The sequence below is a fragment of the Rhea americana genome, unplaced genomic scaffold, assembly GCF_003343005.1.
Source record: "Rhea americana isolate MKP2758 unplaced genomic scaffold, rheAme1 scaffold_1, whole genome shotgun sequence".
NCBI classification, from domain to species: Eukaryota; Metazoa; Chordata; class Aves; order Rheiformes; family Rheidae; genus Rhea; species Rhea americana.
In genome coordinates, this window is record NW_028185038.1 from 4,279,888 (window position 1) to 4,305,638 (window position 25,751).

At 43.6% G+C, this 25,751-nt stretch overlaps 1 protein-coding gene across 1 annotated transcript in view; it reads right to left on the minus strand.

The window, feature by feature from the left end:
* The window catches only part of LOC146601765 (sucrase-isomaltase, intestinal-like), a 63,858-nt gene that overhangs the window by 21,264 nt on the left and 16,843 nt on the right, over positions 1-25,751 (minus strand). Inside the window, exons 7-13 of the mRNA XM_085325914.1 lie at positions 25,352-25,464; positions 13,734-13,859; positions 13,040-13,171; positions 6,636-6,749; positions 6,407-6,523; positions 6,212-6,296; positions 2,724-2,841 (exon numbers count right to left, since the gene is read on the minus strand). Of these exons, the coding sequence (XP_085182040.1) occupies positions 2,724-2,841; positions 6,212-6,296; positions 6,407-6,523; positions 6,636-6,749; positions 13,040-13,171; positions 13,734-13,859; positions 25,352-25,464 (805 nt within the window). The remainder of the gene's footprint in view (positions 1-2,723; positions 2,842-6,211; positions 6,297-6,406; positions 6,524-6,635; positions 6,750-13,039; positions 13,172-13,733; positions 13,860-25,351; positions 25,465-25,751) is intronic.

The window sequence follows — 25,751 nt, forward strand, 5'->3', positions numbered from 1 at the left end:
AACAAGTGTAAMACAAAATTTTTGTCAGTATAGGATACCTTCAGAGATCTGTATTGGCAAATAAAGTCTTAATATCATGGAATTAAAAGTTTAAAAAGTAAACAACAGGCTTCAAATCAATGCAGAATACAAAATAAATAATTATTCAAAATGTCACCCCATCCTTTCAGTATTTCTTCTGATGTCCTGTCATTTTTCATATATGAAGTTTCTTTACGGACTTAGTAGTGTAACGAATTTTTTCTTGCATTTGGAAAATAATGCTATACTACCAGTAAATCAAAGAAACAAAATATCTTATTGAGAAATCTATTACAAAGTTCCTCAACATAGGATAATCTCCATACAAGTTTACGCATTGCAGTATTTTATTTAAGTATCCAAGATCCTACTGAAACTTTGCCTGCCAGGAGTTGAACACAAGTCAGAGAATGTCAGAACTCAAATTCAGCTGTTTCAGAAGGATCTGGGCAACCAAACTCCTTAGGTTCTCTGGGAAATCCTAGCTGGAAATATKAACCATATTTTTCACCACCCACCTCCTGTCTCTCTCCCAATTCAAGAGCTCTTTCATCCATATTCACAATAATCAATATTCAGTGTTAGCTCTGTAATGGCTCAGAGCCTTTGAAACACTTCAACATTTGTTTCCAAAGCAAAGAAACCCACCTGCTTTCGTACGAGCAGCTGCACGTTAAGCTTACGGGCCACATACGGCCAGAGGTTCAGCTCCGAAATGCACGGGGGCCTGGCTGGCTGTGCACTGCAGGAGCATCACCCGGCCCTGCCCTGCGCGAGGGTCCCTGTACCTTCCAGAAACGGCGTTTGGGAGCACCGCAGGGACAGGAATCTCTTTTCTCTGAACCTTTTCCTGTGCGATTCTGGCCAGCGCAGCACAAGTATTTGGCTCCATTTGCAAGTGTGGGTACTCACGAGGGCAATATTGGAAAACTATGATCCAGAGCTGCCTAAGCAATTTGTAACGAATAATTTCTTGAATGAATTTTRGTCTACTGTGCATCATTGCTGAACAGGTCCAAATGTTTTCAAATCTGTTTGTAGATTGAAATTATTCACAGAGTATGACATGTCAATAGTTCTTGGCCTTAAGCTCTGCAAAAGCTGATTGTTGCTAATTTACTGTACCCAAATCCTCACCATTTGACTGCTTACATGGGTCAGATGACACATTTACTACTCTCTGGCTGCATTAGCATAATTCTTAGCACTGCTTTTCATGCGATTGTGAACTTGTCATTCATTTTCAGCCAATATCCTGCAATTGATGCTGCTTCACTAAATATTCTTGCCAGTAATTTCATTTACAGTATTATTTGTGAAGAGCAAATGCAGAAAGGATATACAAACAGCCTTGAAAAGAAATGGGTTTGAGAAAACTGAATGAATCATATGAAACAATCTCCACAGAAATTTCCCCACTCTGCTGCAAATCCTGCCTCTGCTTATGCTTTTAGGTGCATCCTGTAGCCTTCGAGGACTCTGTCAGTCTGGCTGACCAAAACATGAGTTTCTCTTGTGAGCAGCTCTGCAAGCCAGTGCCCAGGAGCGGATAAGAAAGATCCACTGACCTGGGGGATGCTGATGAACCTGAAAAGAGCCAGACAGGCATAAATACATAGCCTGAGGGCCAGTCCCATTCCCCAAGGGGAATTGTCCCCTTGCCCACAAAAAGATGAACTTGAGGTTTTCCACACTGGTGCTGTGAGGTTGCAAAATGCACCTTTGGCTCCCAGCTGGGGCCCTAGCCAGGCTGGTGGCCAGACAGTTTGCAGGTGAGAGACTTCTCGGCTCCTTCTCTTGAAAGCCCGGCTGCTCTCCAGCCAGACGTACAAGAGTTGGCAAACTGCCGCTGGTCTGCCCCCCCACGTTTCCCTTCCCCCTGCCTCGGCATATAAAATGCAAGTGTATCAGCACCTTGAACAGGCACGCTTGGCCACGTCCTCTGGATGCCAGCGCATTGCAGCTAGCGAAAAGGAGTGCTGAACACTAGAATTAGCTGGCACAAGAACCCCTGCTTTGGTGCTTACACTGAGCTATTAAACACGTCTATGCTTTAGCTCAGTCTCTGCTGGAAGAGGCATGATTTACCCATTCGATTTAATTGAATAGCTAGCTTTTCACTGGCACYCTAGCTTCGCAGTAGCAGAGCCCGCTCGAGCAGGCTAGTTTTGAGGGCTCTGCAGCTGCAAAAGGACAGTTTTACAGCAGCCGGCAGCAAGTGCAGTCAGCCCCTCTTGGACCGACAGAGCCAAAACGCTGCTTGGGAGCGACCTGAGGCAGCTCCTGAGCATCCGGGGGGAGCTGGGCACTTCTGACCCTTTACCGTGAGCAACGCGGACTCCCCGGCTTGGACCACGGTAACTAAGGGAAAATGCCCCTGCTGCCCCGCCGGGCCTGGCTGTGTTGCAGCCACGCACGAGCAGACCCAGCAAAAGGCACCGCACACCTTATGTAGTTCTGCGTAAGCCACAGGTGAAGAATTAGACCCTGCAAAGGGGCCTTGGTTTTAGCTGAGTAGCATAAAATTGAGAAAGAATCTGTTTCTTCTGCCAAGGTTCTGTTTTCATGAAATTATTCTTACTAAACAGCGCAGTAAAATGAAATATGTGGCTCTGATTAGATACAATTCTCATATAATGTCAGCGGCTATAAAATGTATTTCAATAACATGAAATCTGCTTAGAAATACTTAGAAATCTTACTGGAAAGTTGGTGCAGTCTGTGACCAGCCAAAGAGAGAGTGCGTATTATAGTGCTCTCCCAGGTACGTCTTGGAGTCAGGACACAAAGTCTTTTGCGCCAGAGCACGATCAGAAATACCTGAGAATGATATGAAACATTGCAAAGTTATATATGTCACAGTTCAAATCACTTCATACTGCTACTCATCAAAGGGGGGAAAAACATCAATGGGTTTGCAAAGAAGAAAAGCTGAAGAACCTCAGCATCTACACTGATTAGATGCTAATAAGTAGCAATGAATGCCATCTCTCAGACAGGCATATATTTCCTCAGGAGGGTGAGAAYTGAGTAAATAATACTAAAGAATTTCAATTTTTTTGTCCAGTAAACCAGAACATCTGTACAGGTATGCTATATTCAAAAAGGAATAGCCAGAAAGAAAACTACTGCATTATTGAATTAATATTCCTACATATTCTTTTTCCTAGTGACAAATTTTACTTAACAGCTAAGTCATCTCAAGGGAAAAAACAGCAGAAATGCAGGGGCCGGTGGCACTTGCATAGCTGTGTGCAGTCATGAGCCCTTGGTTTGCACGTCACTCCTCTGCAGGTGCAATTAGGCAGCACGGTTCAGGGGAGCTCCACCGGCACGCCGGCGGTCCTCCCGCGGCTCCAGGCTTGCCCCTCTCCTCCCCGAGGCAGCTAAGCCTTAACCGGCAGCAGGGCTAACGGCCTGGCCCTGAGCAGCGTTGCTAGCGACAGGTAGCGAGCGCTCGGGGGCGGGAAAGGGTCGRATTTGGCGGTCCATAAGGCGTCATCTGCTACGGCCCCGTACGCCGCACGGGAGGGAGCAAGGGTAGATGTAATGGGTCCGTTCACCCATGGATGGGCCAGCCAGTAATCCCTCCATCAGCACCTCACCGGCGGTGGGAACAGCGACAGCCTCTCGCCTTCAGCAAAGGTCAGGGTAGCCCTGATGCCTCCTGAAGCACCGATTTAGCCGGGCCAGGAGGAAGCAATACGAGCCAAAAACTGGCTGCAGGGAGGCTGCCTCATCTTTGCTCTTGCATTAAGGAGATGCTGGCAAAACCCCTTTGGTGCAGAAAATGTGATTCTCTTCCTCTGCATGTAACCTCCACGAAAACGCCACGTGAAATTCGGCAGGAATCAGCCAAGTTAGACATTCAGTTTACACAATGTGTTTATTTTTAGAGATGGAGGTGAAAATGTTATAAAATCCTCTCAAAAAAAAGAAAGAAGGTAGMCTCCTGAATACTTTCCTTTTGAATGCTTAATTTGCTGCACGCTCTATTGAAAATATTTCTCCGTGAGCAAGCAATCTCAGTGTCTAATTGCATGGTACTCTGTTTGCAGTTCATTACTACAAAGTGTATTCTTCAGTTCCTGAAACCCCATTAGCATGTCCGCCACCAAAGCTGGAATCCTCACGTTGGGATCCTTAGACACAAAGACTCCAGCGTGGCTGATCTGCATCTGAAATAACTTAATTTATAGGCAATTTCCAAGTAACTTCGACTGACGTATCRGCGGTTATGGCTTTGAAGAAGACACTAAGCTTCTGGGGAAAGTTAAATTTAATGCCCCAGTGACACTTAATTATTAGCTCAATAAAATTAAGGCAGAATATGAAAGAAAATGCTACCAACTATGAATCATATTTTCATGCTTATTCTGAATAATGTTTATTCTGCCTCAGTAGTATTGATTATTTTACAATTGCATATTAATCTTCAGTGTAAAGTGTTTTATAGAAAATTGATTTGAAGGATATTTGTTTACAAACGTTTAAACCACGGGTACTAATAGTTGTGGATATGATTTACATAAGGAGGCTGCCTAAACCCTGAAAGTGGGACTCGCGCTGACTCAGGCACTTTTACCACAGTGAGCTACCCCAAATCCTGCTGATCCCAGGAAACTCTCAGCACCTTGTTGGACAGAGCAGCTTAGTTCCTACCTCACACCTATGCTGGCCAGGGGCCTCAGATAGCCCAGGGCATGTGGAATATAATAAAAAGTCCTTGAGCATTTAATTAAAACTGATCTTCTCCCACCTGTTGGAAAAAAAATGTGTTAGACTCCTGTTTGCAGGAGGGGGACCAGCCCTGTGGATCATAAGCAGAAGTAGGTGCATCTTCTTTAAAGAAGGGGCAAGTTAGAGAGAGCARCTAGGCTCAAAACACACCTCGCTCTTCAACATCCCTCCTTGCAGACATCTAGGTCCTAAGTCCAATTCATCTAATGGTGGTTCAACGTTAGGTGTCAGAGAGCTCAGCTTCACAACTCTGAGGTCTCTTTATGGGTCCAGCCCTCACTCCTTTGTTTGAGAGGGTGAAGGGATCTCTTTGGTCATTGTCCCCAAAGGCTACAGCTGGTTTTGCAGCTCTGAATGCTAACAAAAATGGAGGCCAACTTAAGGAAAAGCTGGAAATGTCTCATCAGTGCCTGGACTTTGGTTGATGACAATTTGATCAAGATGCATAGGACAAGTACAGAGGAGTTACAATCAACAGTTCTCCCACAAAGACACCAAGCACTAAAATCATAATTAAAAACTGTTACTAGTTTCAGTAATTTACAATCCTTTTATAACATCATGTCATGTTTTTTGTTATGTTTAAGTTTCTCTTCTATTAAGAGTGAAGAGAAATGAAGATTTAATAAATAAAATGAAGAATTCACATGACAGTGCAACAGCCTGAAGGGAAAAAAGAGGACATTTCCAATGCTTCACTGTCAATAACTCATCTAGGTATCAACTTCCTGCTGCATATTAATCTTGCTAAAGCAGCAGGGTTTTCCTGGGGAAATGTCAGTTGAATTTATTGCCAAGAGCACTGGCAGTAACTGTAAGTATTCAGAGCTTCCAGGGAGGGAATAGATATGCCATTAACTTGGCTACTGGAAGAGGTATTCCCACCTGCCCTTCCCTATCAGTCTCCCATAGTCTTAAAACTTTTTAAACATATTTTTAGCCAATAATTTACTTTTCATATATAAATTACTTTCTTAGGAGGATAAAAAGGTATGGAATTAGAATCTTCTCAGGAAACTGCAACCTTTCTTTTCATGGGATAGAGAAAAGACAGGGATTGCCCAGCCTTGGGACTGGCAGTCCATAAATCTGCATCTGAGCTATCTTAGAGCTGTCTTGGCCTTTCTTCAGAAATTTGGAGAGATGTCACAGACACCGGGACATATGAGACAACTTGTCCCAAAGCCCATTGCCAGCTGCAGTTTTACTCTGGTGCAGACGTGTAGCTCAGAGAACTGCAGGGAAGACCATTTCTCAAGCCCTTCTACAATCCCACCTCACTGACAGAGACAGTTTTTTATGTTTGATAGCCCCCAAAGCTGAGACAATCAAGCCATGAATGAATATGTAACTGAACACCTAGGAAAGGAAAGATGGAAAATGAGAGCTTTTTTCTAGGAAATAACCTATCCAGCTTTAAGGAAAAGATTTTCAAGTTAACTATACTTACTAGGAATGAAAGGAGGGTTATTGACATAATTAACAGCACATCCAGGATACTGGCCTCTTTCAGAATTGGATGGTTCATTCATATCCTTTAATAAAGAATTAGAAACACGTCAAAAGCTGAATTTTCTTTTCTTTCTTTCCTTTTTTTTTTTTTTTTTTTTTTTTAAGAGGGAAAGGCAAATATACTTAAACATACAATCCAGATCCCATCGTAGTCAAGGACGTCCTTTAACTCCAGACACATCTGGGTCCACCAGTCAACTGTCCTGGGGTTAGTGTAGTCAGGAAACACACAATGTACATCGGTCCAGGCCTAGAGTTCACGGGTATAAACATCCAGTTATCTTGTCTTTTCTATTACACAACATATTCAGCACTTTGAAACAACATTGATCCAAATTCATAAGAGAATTTAATAAACCAACCTTTCCAACAGCGGGAGTTACGCCATCAGAATTATTCACCCAGACTCCCATTTCTTCTCCGAGATCATAAGGCCTGTAAGTACCTGGTTCTTCGTCCTTACTTATGAAAGGATCCTAAAAACAGTGATCACATTTCCATTATCAAAATACCAGGGTAACAGCTATTTTTCTGTTTGTGTATTCTAGAACAATTTGGATAATGCTCTTAATGTAGAATTGTAATAGTACTGGAAAAAATGACATTAACTTTTAATAAGAGTTGATAGTGCACAATAATGTAGGAAAAGATATTAAAGATACATTGTGAGTATTTATTGGAAAAGGCAAAAATTACGTAAAAATATTGAAAAGCCTTATGTTTATTTTAATGAGATTTGCTACATTTACTGATTTTAAAGAAGCATTAGATTTTATTTTCCTCTCTTCTGAAGTCATCACTTGGCAGAGGGACTTCTCAGGCCTGTGCATTTCCACACTTCCCTGGATCCTGGATTTCTTTCAAGATAAGCTTTATTTCAATTTCCTCAGTGTGATCAGCTTGATTTTAGGATACCAAAAACATCTCAAAGTGCTTGAAGGCAGGACATATTGACCTCAAAGGAATCTTTTTGGCTCCCTCAATTCAGATCCAGTGTTGAGCAAGGCTGTTTTATACCTGCCTGGTGCAGAGTAACCAAACTCAGGCGCGCTTGCCGTGCCCRAACGCTGTTTCCCCACACCCTGTCCCTCACCCTCCCCTCTTTTCCATGCCTTGCTCCACACACGCTGCTGGCTCTCTCCTCACCCCTTGCCCATGTGCACCCCACATTTACAGTCCCCCATCACTACTCATGGATAGCGACCACYTCTCATTGCTCCTTCCAGTTTCCCCAGACTGCAAACACCATCCGCCAAGGATGACCATGGGCTCGCTCAAMGGGAGCCTATGGGGCTCTCGGGAAAGGTGGTGGCCCACTCTCCCCTAAGCAATGAACAGGAATAGCTTTAGGTGCCACTGAATGATGAGATAACATCCAACTGTGCTTAGCATCCACCCAGGAGTACAAGCACACTCTGAAATACGTCCCTAATTGGGAGCATCTTCGTGTTAATTAGAATGGATGGAAGATCGTAGCCATTTTAGATGAAGGGAATTCTTTACTTTTCTTTCATAAAATACTGTTCCCTCAGGTTCTGCTTCAGGTGGAAAAACTTCTAGTTATGAAGCATAAGAGAGAAAGATGCMACTGAAACACCTCTTTCATTCCCTTGTAGCTTGAATAATAATTTAAGTGAATTTTAGTTAAGAGGTAATATAAGTCTAATTACTAAACTTTTTAAGGACAAAAAGAAATCTGATTCAAAAGGTATATTTTTTTAAAGGCTTGCTTTAAAGTGCATTTTAATACCTAAATTAATTACCTGATTAACTTATAAACCCTCTGAAAACATCTGACAGCTACAGCTCTGGCAAGGAAAGTATTAAACATTTAAAAAGTCCCTGCTAAATCCCTACCTTAAATGCAAAATCAGTTCAATTATAACTATGTAGTTGCAACATCATCTCTGTAATTAAAGAAGTGTCCATTACCTGTTGAACTTTTTGAGTAGCATAGCTTTGGAAAAGAGAAAACTGTCCGTCTGCAATAATTATCTTATAATTGTGGAAAAGATGGTTCTCAAGGGACATGAAGGCTGGAAGAAGTCAGCTTAATTAGCTACTCCTAATCTAAACTTCTGGTTTCCTTCAGCTGAAAGGTTATTCTGGTGCATAAATCTAATGTATTATGCAGGTTTAGCATCACACTAAAGAAAGCAAAACCCTTCCAGTCCTAGTTTTGYATCCCCCAGGTTGTTTGTGGGGGAWGGAAGTCCTTGTCTCTTAACTCTTTCCTCAATTATCTTTTAGCAGCTGCTGGAGAGGAGATGCTGAGCATCCTTACCTTCAGCTGAGTGCCCTGAAAGTGAGGGCATCCAGTTTGTMTCCAAATCAGCCTACTTCCACCTATGGTCCCAAACACAGTTTTTGATGTACATTCATAAAGACTCGTCTCTGGAAGCTTTAGCCTCTACAACTCACAGAGCTGGACTACAAAATGTTAAAGTTATCAACCATTATCCTGAATCATGTGCATATTGTTGCTGAGTTTTCTAAGTAATCTGTCACTCATTTCATTCCTAGCTGTTTSTATTTTTAGTGTGATTTAACGGAAGGTATACAAGGTCTTTCATTAAAGCTCCTTGTCAGTAATAATGTTTATCATTTTAGAACTTCTTTCTTTGTTTCTAAACAGTACGTTTGTTCTGACTCAGAGTAAGTCACAGCTGAAGCATGAACTCTATTTAACACAATGATGATGACTGAGTGCTGATATTATCGGATGAAATTTCCCTTGAATGGAGGTGGTTCCTGAAAGAGATAAGGAGAAAGGAGTGCTGAGGGACAACATTTGGGGACTGTGGCAGTGGGACCATTGGCACAGGGATGTCTCCACACCTGATGCAGGTGCAGGAACTAGACTYCTTGATGGTGAGGCACCATCAACCCTGGCAGTGGTGCCACAGATGAGGGCAGGATCTCAGCTTGGGGCAGATCACCATTTACTAATGTCAATATTGCTGGTTTTCAGGATCCACGTTTTGCTCATGACCATGGTGGTCTGTGACACTGCAGCCCGCCAAGCAGAAAACTAAATCCATCTCCACCGAATCTGCTTACAAGAGGATTTACATGATGCTAAATAACTGAAATCAGAGCACACTTCCTGAAATCATCATGAGGGAGGCGATAATCTGATGCACTTGGGGAGTACAGTCATAACTACTGCTATCCAAAAGGAATCTAAATGGAAAATTGGGTTTTTTTGGTATCAAACTGGATTATGATTGCCTTGTTTGCAGCTAGCATGGCTTTGCTCTCACTTTGGAACTAAAATTTTCATACTGTTCCAGCTCCCAACTCAATTTATGGGTAGGCTTTGCATCATTAAAGAATGCTAACAATCAAAATTTGACAGAAATATCAGTCACTGCAAGAAAGCAAGGATGGAAAACTTCACTGCCTATCCTTCCCATTAGCTTGTCAAAAACAAAGGACAAACGGGATCAGCTTTTGTTCCATTTTACAAACTTATTTAAAGGGCTAGAGCATTACAGATTAGTAGAAGGCAGAAAGAAGTGGCTCCTATCAGATTATTATTTGAATTRAGAATTATTAGTTGCTATATTCCTTGTATTTGCCTAACTATTGCTTTCAGATTTATACGGCAACAATTCTTTGCACTGCTATAGTGTGCTCCATCTGAGAACCTTAAAATGCTTTAAAAATGTTGTTGGATTTAAACTCACAATATTTCTGAAATAAGCACGTGCAATAATATTTCACTGTTCTCCCTTCCCACCTTTTCAGTAAGAAAATTGAGACTTGGAGAGGGATTATGTCAAAGTCTCTCCTCTTAGCTTAGGAACACAGATTTCTTGTTATAAATTAATCACCCATAACTGTGGTTAGAAAGAAGAAGAAGTGTTGAAATGTGTGTCTCAGAGCTTCAGCCCTGACACGGCACAATATTGCGACAGATAAAACTCAGATGTCCTGACTTAGTGATGCTGTCACCGAAAGGACTGCTGCCTTTCTTCTAGGACCTAACTTATACGAATATCTTACAAAAGGTACGAAGTTGACATACTCCACCTGCTTCACCTGCACGTAGCCTCTTACCTGGCAGCAATTGCAAAACAATTGGTGGTACCCAAACCGCAGTGAAAAAGAGGTGACTCAGCTGTATTCACTGATGGACRAGGGTGTACACAGAAATAGTTACAGCGAACACACAGTATTTTGCTCTTATATTCATGACTTGCAAACCTTTTTTTTTTTAAGGAATAAGTAAGCAGGTGGTTTATAACATTAGAGCTCTCCAACAGATTAGATCRTTTTTGAGAGGTTTTTAGCATACAGGGAGCCCAAACTGCATAATACTTGGAGCACCTGCTCAGTCCTGACTGCACGTACTCATCTATAGCTTGGTTAGCTGTTTACAATGATGTTTACAATGATATATAGTCGTAGTTCTGGACTATTTTTCGTTTTGAGGTTGCTCTCCATCAGCGTGACCTGGTAATCTGTCACTGTTCAAATACCATGCCTTGGAGCTCCACTGGTGGAAACTTGTTTTCGTTGCTCACCCTGGAACTATTCATGATTTACTACTGCAAAAGCAGTGGGTCTTTCACAGGAACATACCTTAGGGGATGAATGGCAAACATTGTTCACTACACAGGTTGCTATTTCCATTAGCAATACGTAACTGCTAGCTTGAGCTATTGTTTGAAATTCCTAGCAGTGAATGCAGTCACAGTGCAACAAGGTGAAGACTAGGCCATTAATAAATACAGAGCAGGTATTTTTAATTAAACTACAAAAAAGAAAATACCCAGCAGTCCTACGTAACTGAGGAAAACCAAATCTAATGGCAACATTTAAAAAAGGGAAAATATTGATGTGAGTATCCACAGTCTGACTAATCCAAATTATTGCAATAAATTTGGGAGGGAGAAATAAGGACAGGGAAGCAATTCTAATTCTATATATTTGACAAGACTATGTGATTTCTAGATAAGGAAACTGCCACAGCTATTGGTTATCTTGATTTCAGTAAACATTTGATACAATGCCACAAAAGAAAGAATCGTCCCACAGTTTAAGACTATGCTCTTCAGTCTCTCTACAAGCCTTCAAAAACAACCCCATCGACAAGCTGAGCAACACGGCCCTTATTTTAAAAGGGCTTATGGCCTAAACTAAGTTCTCAGCTTAGCTGGATTAAGTGATCACATCACAAGCATGAGCCACCAATGTCATGCAGGTAAACGTGACTCAGGGCTTTGTCATACAGGACCTTTCTAGCAGAATGAGGGAAATATTACCGACATTCTCCAAAACACTGGGGTGACATTGTCTAGACTGCTGTGAAATCCAGTTATCTATATAGAGACAGATGAATTCAAATTGGGGCACATGTGCGGAACAGTTCTCATTAYGAGAACTGAGTATCTTATCTGATAAAAAGAGAATAAAATACTTCAGTTTGTTTAGTTTAGCAAAATAAAGGCTGAATGAGAATACATTTATTCAAACAAGTATATCAAGAAAGAAAATAGCAGGGYGAGAGACTGGCAATTTCAGTTAAATGAGAATAGTAGCACCCAGAGAGAAGGTATAAGTCGACCATTCAGGCTGGAAAATAGAAGACTGGAATTATAGCAAAAAGGCCTGAAAGGAACTGCAAGAGGTCATCTCCTCCTCCTTCCCCAGGGAGTTCAGCTCAGCCTGAACGGTCCATGATGCAGGTGTGTCTGACCTGTTAGCAAAACTCTCTCGGAGAGCCCCGGCCTCCCCAGGCAGTCTGCTCCATGCTTCACTAGCTCTGCAGAGAGACAGCTTTATCCTAATGCCTACCTCAAATCCTTTTTGCTGCAATTTAAAGCACTTTACTTCTTACCCTGTCTCTAGTGGTTATGGAGAACAAATTAYGCCTCCCTTCTCTGTAGCAATGTTTCACATCTGTGTACGGTTGCAGGTCTCAGTGGTTTTTAATGTTCCCATCTAAGAAATGGAAGGTCGTGCTATTGCCACAGTTTTAGCAGAGTACTGTCATGCTGTTGAGCTGCGTAGAGCAATTTCTTATGCATCTATCAAGGACTTTTATTTAATTTACTGGCTTCCAATTTCCTTGTTGACAGTCACATTTACTGTAGTTATTGTGACAAAAACTAATTTCATTGTAAGGATATGTATGGGGATGTGCTAGAGAGAAACAGTAATCTTTGTTGGAAAAATTGGCAAGGGAAGAAGGAAAGCTCCTATTTTCACTTCTGCCAAAATTAATTGATTTGGTCAGGCATCAATTTTAGTTACAGGTTCAACATATATTTTCCATAAATTTTCATACAAATTTCTTTTGCAGTAATATAGATGAAAAGTAAATATAAGGCAAAATGAATTATAAGCTACTAGCTTTCCAGAGTGATTATAAATGTTTTTTTCACTGTGCAGCTATTTCTGTGTGCATATTAAATGCATTTGTTTATTTTTGTAAGAARAACTGCTTTAAAGCAATTCTATCTCAACTCAGCCTGGAACAGAGGCAAAATTTTTCATAGTCTTTACTGAATTGAGTGAAAAAAGTAAAAGAAATTAATGTTATGGTATAGAGGTGGTATTGGTGCGCAAGTATTTGAGAAATGCAATACATTTAAATGAGAAGCCTGTGAGATGGTGTTCTTCATCTTCTAGACAAATGACAAAACTGGAAAATCCATTACAATAGCATGCATGTTTCAGCACCTAGATACTGCTATGARCACCATGATATAAACAGTTCCTATGAATGGAGAAATAATTAGCAGCRTTATTATTTTACCAGAATCAAGACATAGTGCATTCCTTCTTTCTTCAGCTGTTGAATGTATTCTGGCAGACCGGCATAATTTTCTTTATCATAGGTAAAGTCCAGACGACGTTCCATGTAATCAATATCAGAATGCTGGACATCCTAAACGTGTTTTAAGTAAACATTTAAGTAATTTACACAAAGAATCAGACCCCAAGTACTTATGTTTATAACAGGTAACTAATCTATGAAATTAGACCTAAAAAATGACTATAACAACTGTAAACTATTGTAAGGCCAAATTCAGCTCCTACAAACTTACGTGGTAGCAATGAACAAAATGGAAATGTAGAAGTCCTAGTATACGAACAGTTTGGCACTGATATGCATCAGAAGAGCCATAATTCTTGTTTAAAGTGCCAGYGTCTCATACTACCATATACCAACCCGTTGTCATCACAGCACAGCAGTAAATCTATATCAAAATCGCCTTCTRTGGAACCAAGAGCAGCACTTAAACCTCACGTCCAAAGTCCACTTTAAACATTCTTTTAAGCCTTATAAAGATATTATATGCAAAACCATATAATAAATACGTAAGATTATGAATATCCTTTTATTCTACAATTCTCTTCATGAGATAATCACTTTTGCTCTATTATAATTCTATTCATCTCACTTTGGATTTTTAAATTAACATATACATTGCAAAATTCATACTTACATAGGGGATATCGTAGTAGCGCATGCGATCAACTGTTTTCTTTAAAACATCAATGCTTCCATAACCCCATCGGGAGAGCTGAAATCCCAGAGACCAGTAGGCAGGCATGTGTGGGCGTCCAATAGCCTACAGCAGGGATGAGGAATAAAATTATTCCAAGGGTAAGCTGAAGATTTGGGGGAGAGAAATTACTCTGAAGCAGCAGAAGAGGCTTCCTGCTCCCTTAAGCCRTGAAGATCAGAGCATGGGTACAACACACACTCAGAGCAGTTCCCTCAGTCTGTCATTGCTGAAGTGCAAAATGATCTAGTTAGKGTGTTATTTTGCACACTTGTATTCACCATAGAGAACACAGGCTTTAAGAAAATGCTTATTTTACATGAAATCTCTTTTCTCTCAGAAATGATGATGATATATCTACAAATATGGGGGTAAGGTGCATGTACCTGCACCACCAAGGCACACAGCTATTTGGTTTGGGAAAGACTCCAGAAACCACGCACTCCTCCATGCCCTAAGCAGCTCTGTCCATTAAGACTCTCTCTAAAAACAAACTTTTTTTCAAAGACAAACTTAAAACCTTGGGGATTATTGAGTAGAAAGTCAAAACTGGGTCAACCTCACATTTTTATTACCTTCCTTTACTTTCTTAGGAAGGCTCTCTGTAAACTATACTGCCTTTAAAAATGCAGCAAAGGACTCTCCAAGGCAGAAGTTGTCTCTGCTCACATGTTCGAGCAAAGCTTAGCCTGAAGGACCCGAATCCCATAGAAAGCATCTGGTTCCACTTTRTGGACCATGAATTGTTAGAATACACCAGCAGACAACGTGGTGTAAAAAAGCCTGAGCTAACTACRAATGAGAGTCTTGCTCAGGTCCCAGAAACAGCCTCCCCACAGCAGCACAGCACTCAGGTGCCCTCGCTGACATGATACGTGCCAGCTGAAATCCAGTGTGGAGCCTTGTGCTACCTGATCAGTGACAAATCCAYAAACCTTTTGGTCAATCAGACACGTATCTTTGATACCCCATAGCAATGTCAGCTGTAGTGCTTCTTGCCACATCCAGCTGAACTATTTCATCAAAAGGCTGGTGTTTATTTGAGCATTCTTAAATTTTAATCATATTTACACCCCTCCCTGATGAAATTCAATTACTTATGACTGACTGTTCTTATTGCTGACCCACAACATTATATTGCCAGACATCAACGAATCTCTGTAAGGTCAAAGTTAGAGAAATTCTCTACTCAAACACAAGGCAATGAGTGAAATATGATTATATAATTTTTTGTTTTTGAGCGGTTCCACATAACACAGCTGTAAATTGCTTGAGGAACCTAAATTGGGAGTACAGAAGATTGCTCTGGCAGCCTGTGACAAGCATAGAGCAACCATGATGATTCTAAAAACAAGCTGAAACTGGGGGCTACAAGCAGTTGTTTTCTGTGGGACGTATCCTGAAATCCTTTTYTAAATGCATTTTTAAAATGTTAAATCACATGAAAGTAACCTTCGTTCAACATTTCTATCACAGCTCATTTCTAATATCCTTGCAGACAGTACACGAAGATCAAGTAGCTAGTAAGCACCCATGACTATTAATCAGTCACAGCCATTGGTTCCCTTGGGGCAAGTAACRGTTCCTCCCTTATTTCCTTGTGGATCTCCATAGTTAGGTAATCATGCTAAGGAGTGGAAAAGAACAGAACTTGAATAATGGCAGCTAAAACCCATCTACTTTCATTAAATGAAAGGAGGCACTCCTGACACTCCATATCAGATGCATTGCTAAGCTATCTAGACACTGCAATGCATAAAGATGCCTCTTTCTATGAGATTTTCTCCAATAAGGGTCAGACCCAGGAGAGCAATACTGAGATAGAATTTCTTCTACAGGATGTCATGCTAGAGCTGGTGGGGAACTATGTGTGAAGGCTACATTGGGCAGGAAAATGGATGTGGGAGGAAAGCACAGAGAAACAGCAATTCTTTTAATATACCTGAGTTCGCTGGAGGAACAATACAGGATAACTTGCTTGTAATCAAGAATGACTTGTGGTCAGACAGGCACTTTAAGCACTAAGGGTTACAAATTTGGCTACACAGTGTGCTTTCACATGTTGGGATGCTGCTSTCTCTCCAAAGGAAAAGCAGGAGAAGACCAGAGCAACTTGGGAATTTAATGGTTTGAGCCATTCTGGGAGGGATCCACTGAAGGAGCAATGACGCTTCCCCATAAACCATCCTTTTCCACAAGGATTTAACTTTCTGCACTCTTTTCCAACACCTGCATGAGGCYGGAGGCTAAACCCTTCAGGAGACACAAAAATAGCTATTAGCAGCATGTTCCTGGCACAGCTGCATTTACCTTTGTGGTTCACAGTTACACCCATCACACCAGGAAACGACCCAGCTGAAGGCRGCCTTGAGCAATGCAGAGAGGAGGCTGGAAGGCAGAGGTAAGCCTTCGCCACTATAGCGCAGTCTCCTCTCCRTAGTTCGGAGGTACTTGCAGATTTCTCACAGGCTGTGGGTCCTCAGAGAGCAGGATCTGCCCTCTGCTCTCCAGCTGACCACAGGAGTTGTTCACAACCCAGATAAGGGGCTGGCCTTGCTTTCTTGACTGAGTTGTGGTTATATAAGTATACGGAAGAAATCTGAAATGCTTTGGAAAGTCCACCTTGTGCAGAGTTGTCTGCTCCACCAAACTGTCCTTGGGGCTCCACTGGGGTATCCTGGGGAGCACTCAATCAGGAGCCATAGCTCAAGCGCATTTTCAAGATTCCTTGTGATCTGGAAGTGAGGTGTCTGGCAGAGCACAGAGAGCCTCAGGCTCTGCTTCTCTATCACAACCATGCTCTCCCTACTAAGAATAAATTCATCTGAGGAGGCAGCAGAACTTGTTAAAGCCAGGCCGAGACTGCAAGATGAACTCCATGAACCTCGCCACTTTGTGTGCCAGAAACAGATCCATATTTTGCCCTTGCTTTCTCCACTGCAAATACAGAATGACCTACACARAAAAGGTTAAAAAACAGAGAAAAACAAAAGAATTCCCTAATGAACTAAAATGTTTTGTGTACAGACTTTTCCCCTTGCATAAGAGGAGKAGGGGAAAACAGCTGATAAATATTAATCCTGCTGCTTAATGCAGAGCCTAGTGCCCCGACAGGACGTCTGCGTGGCTCAGAGTTCAGTGCTGCCGCAAGACGCGGAGAGCTGCCTGCAACCAAACGAGCTGCAGAAATGGAAACTCCCAATGCCACCCCAGCCGTGAGATGCAAGGCTAATCAGCCTGGGCAGAGTTAGACGCAAACATAGCTCTGCTGTCACTGGGACGGCAGCTGGCACTGCTGGGCAGCATTGCTCTGGGGCCTGGGGACAGCCCAGGTCATGCAGTGCTGATGGCATCTCGGCTCGGGGCCRCATTGGCATGCCTCTGAGCGCAGGGCCGCCGAGCCCAGACCAGCATACTGAGAAGGCAAGATGGTTCAAGCGATGCGGGGGGGCTTCTTCTGCCCCTCGCTCTGCTGAGTGCCTGGTTGAGCACTGATGGGTTTGGACATGAAGCTGCAGTCCCTGGTACTCCAGCCAAAGTCCTTACTGAACAGTACAGCCTTTCCCCACCGCTGCGGTTTGCTGAGGTTCAGCTGTTCTCCATTACATACCTGTTCTTTCACCTGCACACTATAACATTGCCCTCYGGTGAGGCAATATATCGTGTCAGCACTACTTGAGGAATTTGGTATCAGAGCTGAGCAAATTTAAGAAAATCTACCTTGCAAGCAAGATAATAACTTTTAAAGCAATTAGTTTCCCAGGTTCACCAAGCTGGCGCATCTATGGTGAGCTTAATTGAAATCAACAGAACATTTGAAGAGGAAGGATGAAAACAGGGCAGCTGGGAAAACAAATGTTCTTTTTTCTAATTATGCTGTGGACTCTCTCTAATGGATCCCCCTGAAGCTTCCTGATAAAGTAACTGACATATGGTACCTACTTGCAGATGGATCAGCAGAGGCAGAGATGTAATTTTGCAAACCTGAAGCTCATGTTAGATTTGATATATATTTAGGATCCAGTTAATACATATAGATTGCATTCTGCATACAAATGATTTTAAAATGTTGTACACCAGAGGAAGGCTGTTTGACAAAATTGACTGCCACAGAATCAGAAAAGGTAAATGAGGTATGGCAAGAGAAGTGAGGGAGGAAAACATCAGAAATATAGAAGCAGCAAACATACAAGGTATCTAAACTGAGAAGATAGGGAAGGATATGGTGGTGCAGAAGTAGAAAAAAAATAGATCCTATTTTCTGTACCACAATTCCTCCAAGTTTACATAACTTAGCACTATGTAGTTTTCTCACTTCTTTTGGAAGCACCTGAGAACAGATGTATCTAGGAAACATCCTAGATGTGTTTGCAGTAAAAACAAAGAGAAATAATGAAAACATGTATGTCCAACAGCTAAAACCTGTGCCCAGTAAGCAAGTGATCTGTGTTCTCTTCCTCTGTGTTGGGTWCCTGGGCAAATAACATTACTAGCATCTGAATGTAAGAATATCAACTAAGTTATGAATGCTAAATAATAAACCAGGATCCTATTCCGTAAACACTATGACTGAGGAAATTTATGTGAGAGAGAAAGCTGAACAGTTGCATCATGTATAGTATAGAGGCCATAGAGGGAGACAGTCTTTTCTGTGCTTGCAAACGAGCAGAAATCTCCAGAAAATCTACCTTTGGCAAAGCAAGGCACGAATAAGGGGTGACTTGCCACCCATGCCTGCTTTCTGCCTCAGTGCCAGCTTGCCTACAGGTTTGTGGAGATGCCCTGGGATGTCTGTGCGGTCTTTTCCAGGCAGGCAGGAGCTGCCTCTGCCTGTGCTGTGCCAGGCAGGTGTAATTGGCTCCGGCTCTTCAGCCACCATCATCATGGTACCAAGCCCAAGGCATTGACATGCAAAGCCAGTTCACAGCCAAGCAGCTCAGGACCAAGGGGGATGAGTTGCATCCATATCTGCTAGCCTGCTCTGCCCAGCTAGCCTCTCTCTTGTGCACTTAAAATACTCCCCTCCTTGTGGAAGTGCAGGATCTCATAAATGTCACTGCAACGGCTCCCTTCCATGTTAGTGACAGTTGGAAAGCCCTAGGCAGAAGTCTCTGTGAAGAAAGAGGTCATCATGCCTTTCTGAGCCCTTCCTCTGACTCCTCTCTCCCTCCTGGCCCTCTCTGCACACTGCTCCAGCAACACAATTGCACAGGCTCACTGCAGAATATCACTCTGCAAATCTTTAACTAGCCACTTAAAATGATCCTTGTGATTCTTGTCACTTGATATTTGGCTAAACTACTTTTTTTTTTTTAAGGAAGAGTTGTAGGAGGGTGCTATAAAAATCCAAGTGGGTTGATGCTCTGTATTTAGACAAAGAAGTAGTTTGTTTGGATAGTCACGTAATGGCTGTATTATACRGGGGCTCCTGCAGCCCAGATAACTGTATCCATCTCATCATAGACGTCCTTGTTGGCTGGGACAGGTAAGTCATCAAAGTATTATCAAGTTGTGTGAGCCTAGTCAGGCAGGGGATAACCTGAATTCAAAGWATTGAAAAAATTAAGGCATTTCAATACAAAGGTCTTCAAAACTTATTCTTTCCTGGGCAAACATCAGCTGCTTAGTCTTTCTTGAGGGACCCAAGAATTCAACTTTGAGAYTATCACTGAAGCATCTGTGATAAATTATAGATTCTCGCAGGTTTCAAATAGCAGGTTGAACCTGCTGAGGTCCCTTCTAACCCGAATTATCCTATGGTTCTATAAGGAAGAAGTAAATCAGCAATTTGCTCTCAGAACAGAAGTGGGGGATACACCAAACACTCTATTAAAGCTTGCCATCAGATAATTTGCAATAAAATAACAAATTCATGGCCTTCACTCTACCCAACAGCTGATAAATTTTGATATTTCCTTCATTTGTTAAACTATAACTTTCCTGAGAGACTCATTATAGAGCTCATATTATATTGCTGTAACTATTATTCTGTCCTGAATTGCCACCAATGGACTTGGCAATGATAGTCTGAATATTGGGTCTGGTTGTAGAGTCTCAGCTGTGCTCAGCTCAACGGTTGACCTCCTCTGCCAATGAGTGTTTTTTCTCATCCTCTTGCAAACTGAAGTGTTTGTCTTAAAAAAAGAAAAAGAAAGAAACAAAAAGAAAGAGAGAAAGAAAGAGAGAAAGAAAGAGAAAGAAAAGAAAAAAAAGAGAGAGATTTGTGTTATATAACTGTTCTAGGAACCACACACTGGACCTCTTCTGTAGTAGGAGAAAAGTGCGATCATTATCAAGTATAAATATAGCCATGAGAGGACCATCTTGCGATTCACAGAGCTCTTCTCAGCAGGGCTTGGTAACCAGGAGGGAGCAGAAGAAACAGGAGGGAGATTTTGTCTTCCTGTTGCCCAGTGTCCAGCGTGCTGGGCCACCGCTCCCCGAGCCTTGACCAGCAGGCTACTGCACGAAGGGGGACTTTCCTCTGGTGGCAACTGGCCTAGCAGGAGCCCCCAGGACCTCACAAGGGCTCCATCAGCCCGGGCTGCACCGAGGTGCAGGTGGCACCATAGAAAATACCACGGAGAGAGCGAGTCTCTTCTGTCTCCATCACCTTCCCACCTATCCTGTGCATAAAAGCCAAGTCATTACCCTAGAGACAAATAACATGGTAATTGTAACATTTGCAATCTGGAGATTTCAGGATGTTTTTTTGTACACCGGGCAGTGTTCAAGCTTCGCTAGCAAGCCGAACACAGGCTCAAAGCCTACAGAGCAGGGTGGATTTTCTCTGTCCTGGCAGGCGRCATGTCTAGTTGGGAGACAACCCCCGGCTCTCCTTCCCCTTGCTTTCTGCACGCCAGCCTCTGTTCGTGGGGCGGCAGGGGTGGAAAGCGAGCTGCCACTGCTCATCAGCGGGGAGCGAGAAAGCGCTCGTTTTATTTTCAGTTGCTGGCCACCTGGTAAGCCACAGAGCTGCTGCCTTCAAACACCAGAAAAGACTCCGAAAAGAAACGGGGACAACTCTAATCTCCGTCGCGCTGCTGCAGATACTCCCCTGAAATGGGCGCTTTCATCATGGAGATCACAGMGAGGGCTGAGCTGTGGGGAGCTGCTATTTTCTTCCTTTTCCTTTGTTTTCCTATTTTACTTACTTTTGTTTGATTGCCAAACTGTGAGTTCAAAAGCCAGTTYGCTGGTTGGTCTGTGGCACCAAGGCCCAGCGTGCCTGACAGGCAGGTGGGGAAGGGGCACAGAAGGTCCGGGAGCTGGAGACCTCYGAGCTAAACCTCTGCTTGGAAAAGCAAAATCAAGCAGAGCCTGCCACAGGCTGCTCCAGCTCCTCAGGGTTTCCACACGGGAATGGTGCAATGACCTTCCCCTTCTCAGCTTTGCTCCACACACTTTGGGCTTGCTGCTGGTTTCTTTATAGCCTGCRCCCAGTTCCGAGATAACAATTTTCTGGGCAGGGGCTCCATTAATACATTCTCTGGCATTTGATGACCAGGAAGAACATGTTACCTGGCATTTTTTTTCCCAAGTACTTCTTATTTCTAGCTGAAAAAGAATTGCTTGCACATTCCCAAACAAGCTTTCTGCATCTGTACCCTACATTCYTGGGAAAACACCGGGCAATCGGAAAGCAAGTTGTTATGCTCAGTGAGCATAACAACCAGTAAATATGGGGTTTTTTTTCATCTGTGCTCTCAAATGCAATTAAAAGGGTTTTCATTAGTAAAACCAGACCGGCTGCTCCAAAATCAGCAGGCAATTTTACTGGCAAATAAAGGCTTAAAGCCTTTGAGGCTCATTCAACATCTTGGAAGTGCAGCAAAGGTAAAGTTCCCAAACATTCCCAACTGTGCTCCACCTAATTTGTTTTCTCCATCTGCAATGTCAAAACACACTTACGGTCATGTAGTGAAGACCATAAAACTATCACTTTCTGATCACTGCATTCCTTTAATGCATTTCTGCTCTCAGTACTTAAGTGCTTTAGAAAAGGCTGGAGAGCTGCCTCAAATGCCAGTGCTCAGACGCTACACGCAGATAGACCATTCGCAGATGCCTGAGCATATGCCAGGCTGCCTTGCACCTCCGGGCTGCCTCTGCAGCCAAGAACAGCTGGAAGGCTGACTTGCTTTGGCGTTTAGCCAAGAGCTGTCATGAGATGGCAAACCGCTGCTGTGCCAACTGCATGCCACTGGGCCGTGCAGGGGRCTTCCCTGCTCCCTGGTCCTCTCCTCTCCCACTTGTCTTGGGGAGCTGCAGCACYGAGGTGCTGGCACAGCCAGGAGGATGGACCCTTCACGCGGGCAGAGCCAAGGCTGCCGCCCATCTGCCTTCCTGCTGCCAGTGTGGCCCRTCAGGAGCAGCGTGGCAGCTCGGTCCCAGCACTCCCAGTGTGTGTGTGTGTCAGAGGCAGTGGCTGAGACTATTAAAAAATKATTTCTGGTTCCAACACCTACTCTTTCCCATGTGTCAACCAAGTGTCACACACGTACATAATACCTGCAAGGCCCTGTATGTCCCTACCAGGTCTAAAGGCCAGGGGAGTCAGGACATGAACCGGAGAGCTTTCTTAAACACAGCACAGCATCTGACCYAGGACAGCTACAGAGAGGTGCCAGCAGAGGAGATGGTCACAGACACATTTAAGGTCTGGGAACATGAAGAAAGGAGAGCTTGGACAACGATGACTCTGGTTGGAGGCCCAGATGCTCAACGGCAACAAGAACTTCAGGAAGCAGGTCACAGCATGCCAGGCTGTCAGCTCCAGTGCCTGGACCACCACAAGCAGCACGGCACCTTCTTTGGGGAAAAATCCTCTCCTCTCCCATGCCCTGCCACTGCCTTCAGTCACACTGTGTCCAGTGCATCTCTTGGTATATAAGACCCTCCAAACACATTTTGAAATCTTTGGCCCTTTTCACCCAAGACCTCAGACCACCTACACGTTTTGTGAAAATCAGTGTCAGAATGGAGAAGAGAGACCCAAACTACCCTATCACCCCTCACTCATCCACTGGGAGAAACAGCAGGCTGCTCACCAAACAGAGCATCCTTAGCTCTGCTACACCAYGTCAGCCGCATGTCCAGCAAGCACAACTGGTGCAGCACAGAGATGGCAGTATGGGAGGGGACACAAGCCACTATGATGCAAATCCACAGAAACCTGATCTGAACTTCTGCTCTGCATGGGATACYTTCTCCTGTTCACCAATTTCTCTTTACATATATAAATAGGTATGTATGTGTGAATATTTGCATGGGCTGCCTATAGCATAAACATCGGTTTATAAAAGGCACAAAAGGGGACTTCTAGCAAATTTTGATGCTATCAAAGAATCAAAAAATATTTCAGAGGCAGAGATCACCAGAGCACCCCGTCACCTGCTGCAGGTTTCCAGAGGGGGGCCGTGTCTGCCCTAGCTTGCTGCTGCCTTGAAACCCCATGGCGGGTGCTGAGGTCATGCCTGGGTGCTGCACTTTGCAAGGGAAGTGCACTGCAGAGGGGAACGGCAGGACCCGGCAGGCTTTATGGGGTTATACCTGCTCCTGGCACAAAGTGCAAAACAGCTGATGCTAAAGGGACTTCTTGCTCGTGGAGAGCCTCTTTCTGCAGCCAACCATGTAGGTGCATAGGACCCTACTGTGTGGGCACGGGCAGGCAGCCCTGAGAACGAGGGAGAACAGCAGGGGAAAAAAAAGAGGCATAAGGTAGAGAGGAACGAAAAGAAAGAGAATGAGACCAGGGCTGCTAGCCAGATACAGCGCCACGAAGCCCAAAAGGGAGCCACCAGAAGGTGCGCTGGAAATGTGCGTTGCAGAAGGTTATCGTCTCTTGCGAGATACACTGATACACACACATTTAAAATCCTCCCAAAAATTTCCTTTCAGTCTAGTCCTTCAGGCACCTTTTGCCATGCCAGGAAGCAACCCTGCTTTCTTGGGAAGTCTCGAGGAAACAGGACAAGCSCAGCACCTGGCTGTCTCCCCACCACAGTCAGGTTTTCTCTCCTTCACGCTCAACAAGAAGGCTCTGCCAGCCCAAAACTACCCAGACTGAAGAAGTTTGGATCAGCTCAAGAYACCCATGAGGCCTCTTTTTATGTATGCAAATTAAGCCAAAATCTACTGACGTTTTAGATCATTAAAGGGAAAAACAGCTCCTTTAATCACRGTAACAGAGCAGACTAATCTCTTCCTCGTTGTTTCCTACACTCGCAAACTCTCTGACTCACGCAAATCAAGGAGACGAAAAGGGGGAAAGCGTTAGAAACTCCGTCTGGCTCCCTCGGCCGAAGGCGTAACGCGCTCCTGGAGAAACCGCAGCCTTCCCGGGAACTCACAGGCGGCACAGGAGGGTCTGCACTCAAAACACTAACTGTAATGAGGAAAAACTACTGCAACGGCACTTGTGATTTGGGAAATGTCAGTGTTATTGTTCTATGAGAGAAAAATGCTCTTAGCTCAAGGGACAGCAGGGGAAAGGGAAAGGAATATGTAACTAAAATTTAATCAGACCCCAGCAGTCCTGAAGAAAGCAAAAAGAAAATTATACTACCAACCATATGAGATTTTTGATTTTTGTGTTGTAGATGGTGCTTATATGCAGTGATAATGGGCCCTGTGATAAGAATCTAGGCATATAGATAAAGATACCTCCCTAATGGAAAAATCCAAAAGGAGCTGAAAGAGGAAAGGTGCCCCTGCTGTAGTAATGCACAGTGCAGTCCAGACACCGACAGTAAGTTTTCCTGTCTGTGGCACTTAATTTGTTTTTGATCAATTCCTAGTAGTCTTCCGCCTACTGACATTTCTAGATTCCCCCCTCCGATTTTCTTTTCTTTTTTTTTTTTTCTTTTTTGAAATACTGCTCAGCTAGAATCACAGAGTGGCTGTATATATAACGATATGATTACGCCAATGAAAGGAAAGATTGGAAAGCATCTCAGGATGTCCACTAGATCGACCTCTGGTTCTTAGGTAAATACACACTTATTCCTGGCAGACATCTGTCTGACTTTTCTTGAAAATTTCTGACAGTGGACGTTCCACAGCCCCCTGGGATAGTCTGTTCCAGTGCTTAATTCCTCTTGCAGTAAGAAAGGATTTTCCTAGCAATGAATTTTAATCTTCTTCACACTGACCCAGTGCTCTATTCTCAGCAGGGACAAAGACCAAGGAGCCTCCATCCTCTTCACGAGGACAGTGTTGCTATCCCCTCGTTAAAGTAGTTTAAGTGTCTGCGCRGCTGTGGACATTTGGGAGAAGATGTCAGACAAAAAGACATTTCAGTCTCTTTGTGTCCTTTGTTCTTTTCTTTCCTTGCCCTTAAGTAATGGTCTATGCTTTCCTCAGTTTTCCTCTTACTGCTAATGCAGCCACAGGACATTTCCACTGTTTGTCCCTACCTGCCTTAGCACGTAAGCGACAGCTTTGCGTGAAGGCAGCAGGACAAAGCTCTGACTGAACTGGCCGGTGACCCCACCAGGTCCTAACAGGAGTTCGTCTCGAGGTACCGCTCCGCATGCTGTACGCGCTTCTCCACTAACCTCAGTGTATTGCTGAATTACGTTTTCAGGAGTTGGTCCAAGGAACAGGTAGAAGTCAAGGACGCCTCCRACAGTGCGGAAAGTTAAGGATGGATTTGGACTCAGGGATACATCTGAAAGGGAAACCGAGGTTCTCAGCACACACGAGCTCTGCACCAGGCTTCTGCCCACCGCAGAAGGGCTGCGAGCGGCCTCCTGCCCGCACGACCGCATCCCCGAGCRGAAAGGGGACGCCGGCAAGGCAGCGCCTGGGCACGGTCAGCTGGGCAAACGGGGCCGGCAGGTAGGCTAGCGGTTGCCCRGGGTTTGTGTAAGCTGGGCGTTCAGATTTGCACCGTGCGGGAATAAATCCACAGAATCGCACGTAGCGCATATTGCAAAGCTCGCTTGTCTCASCTCC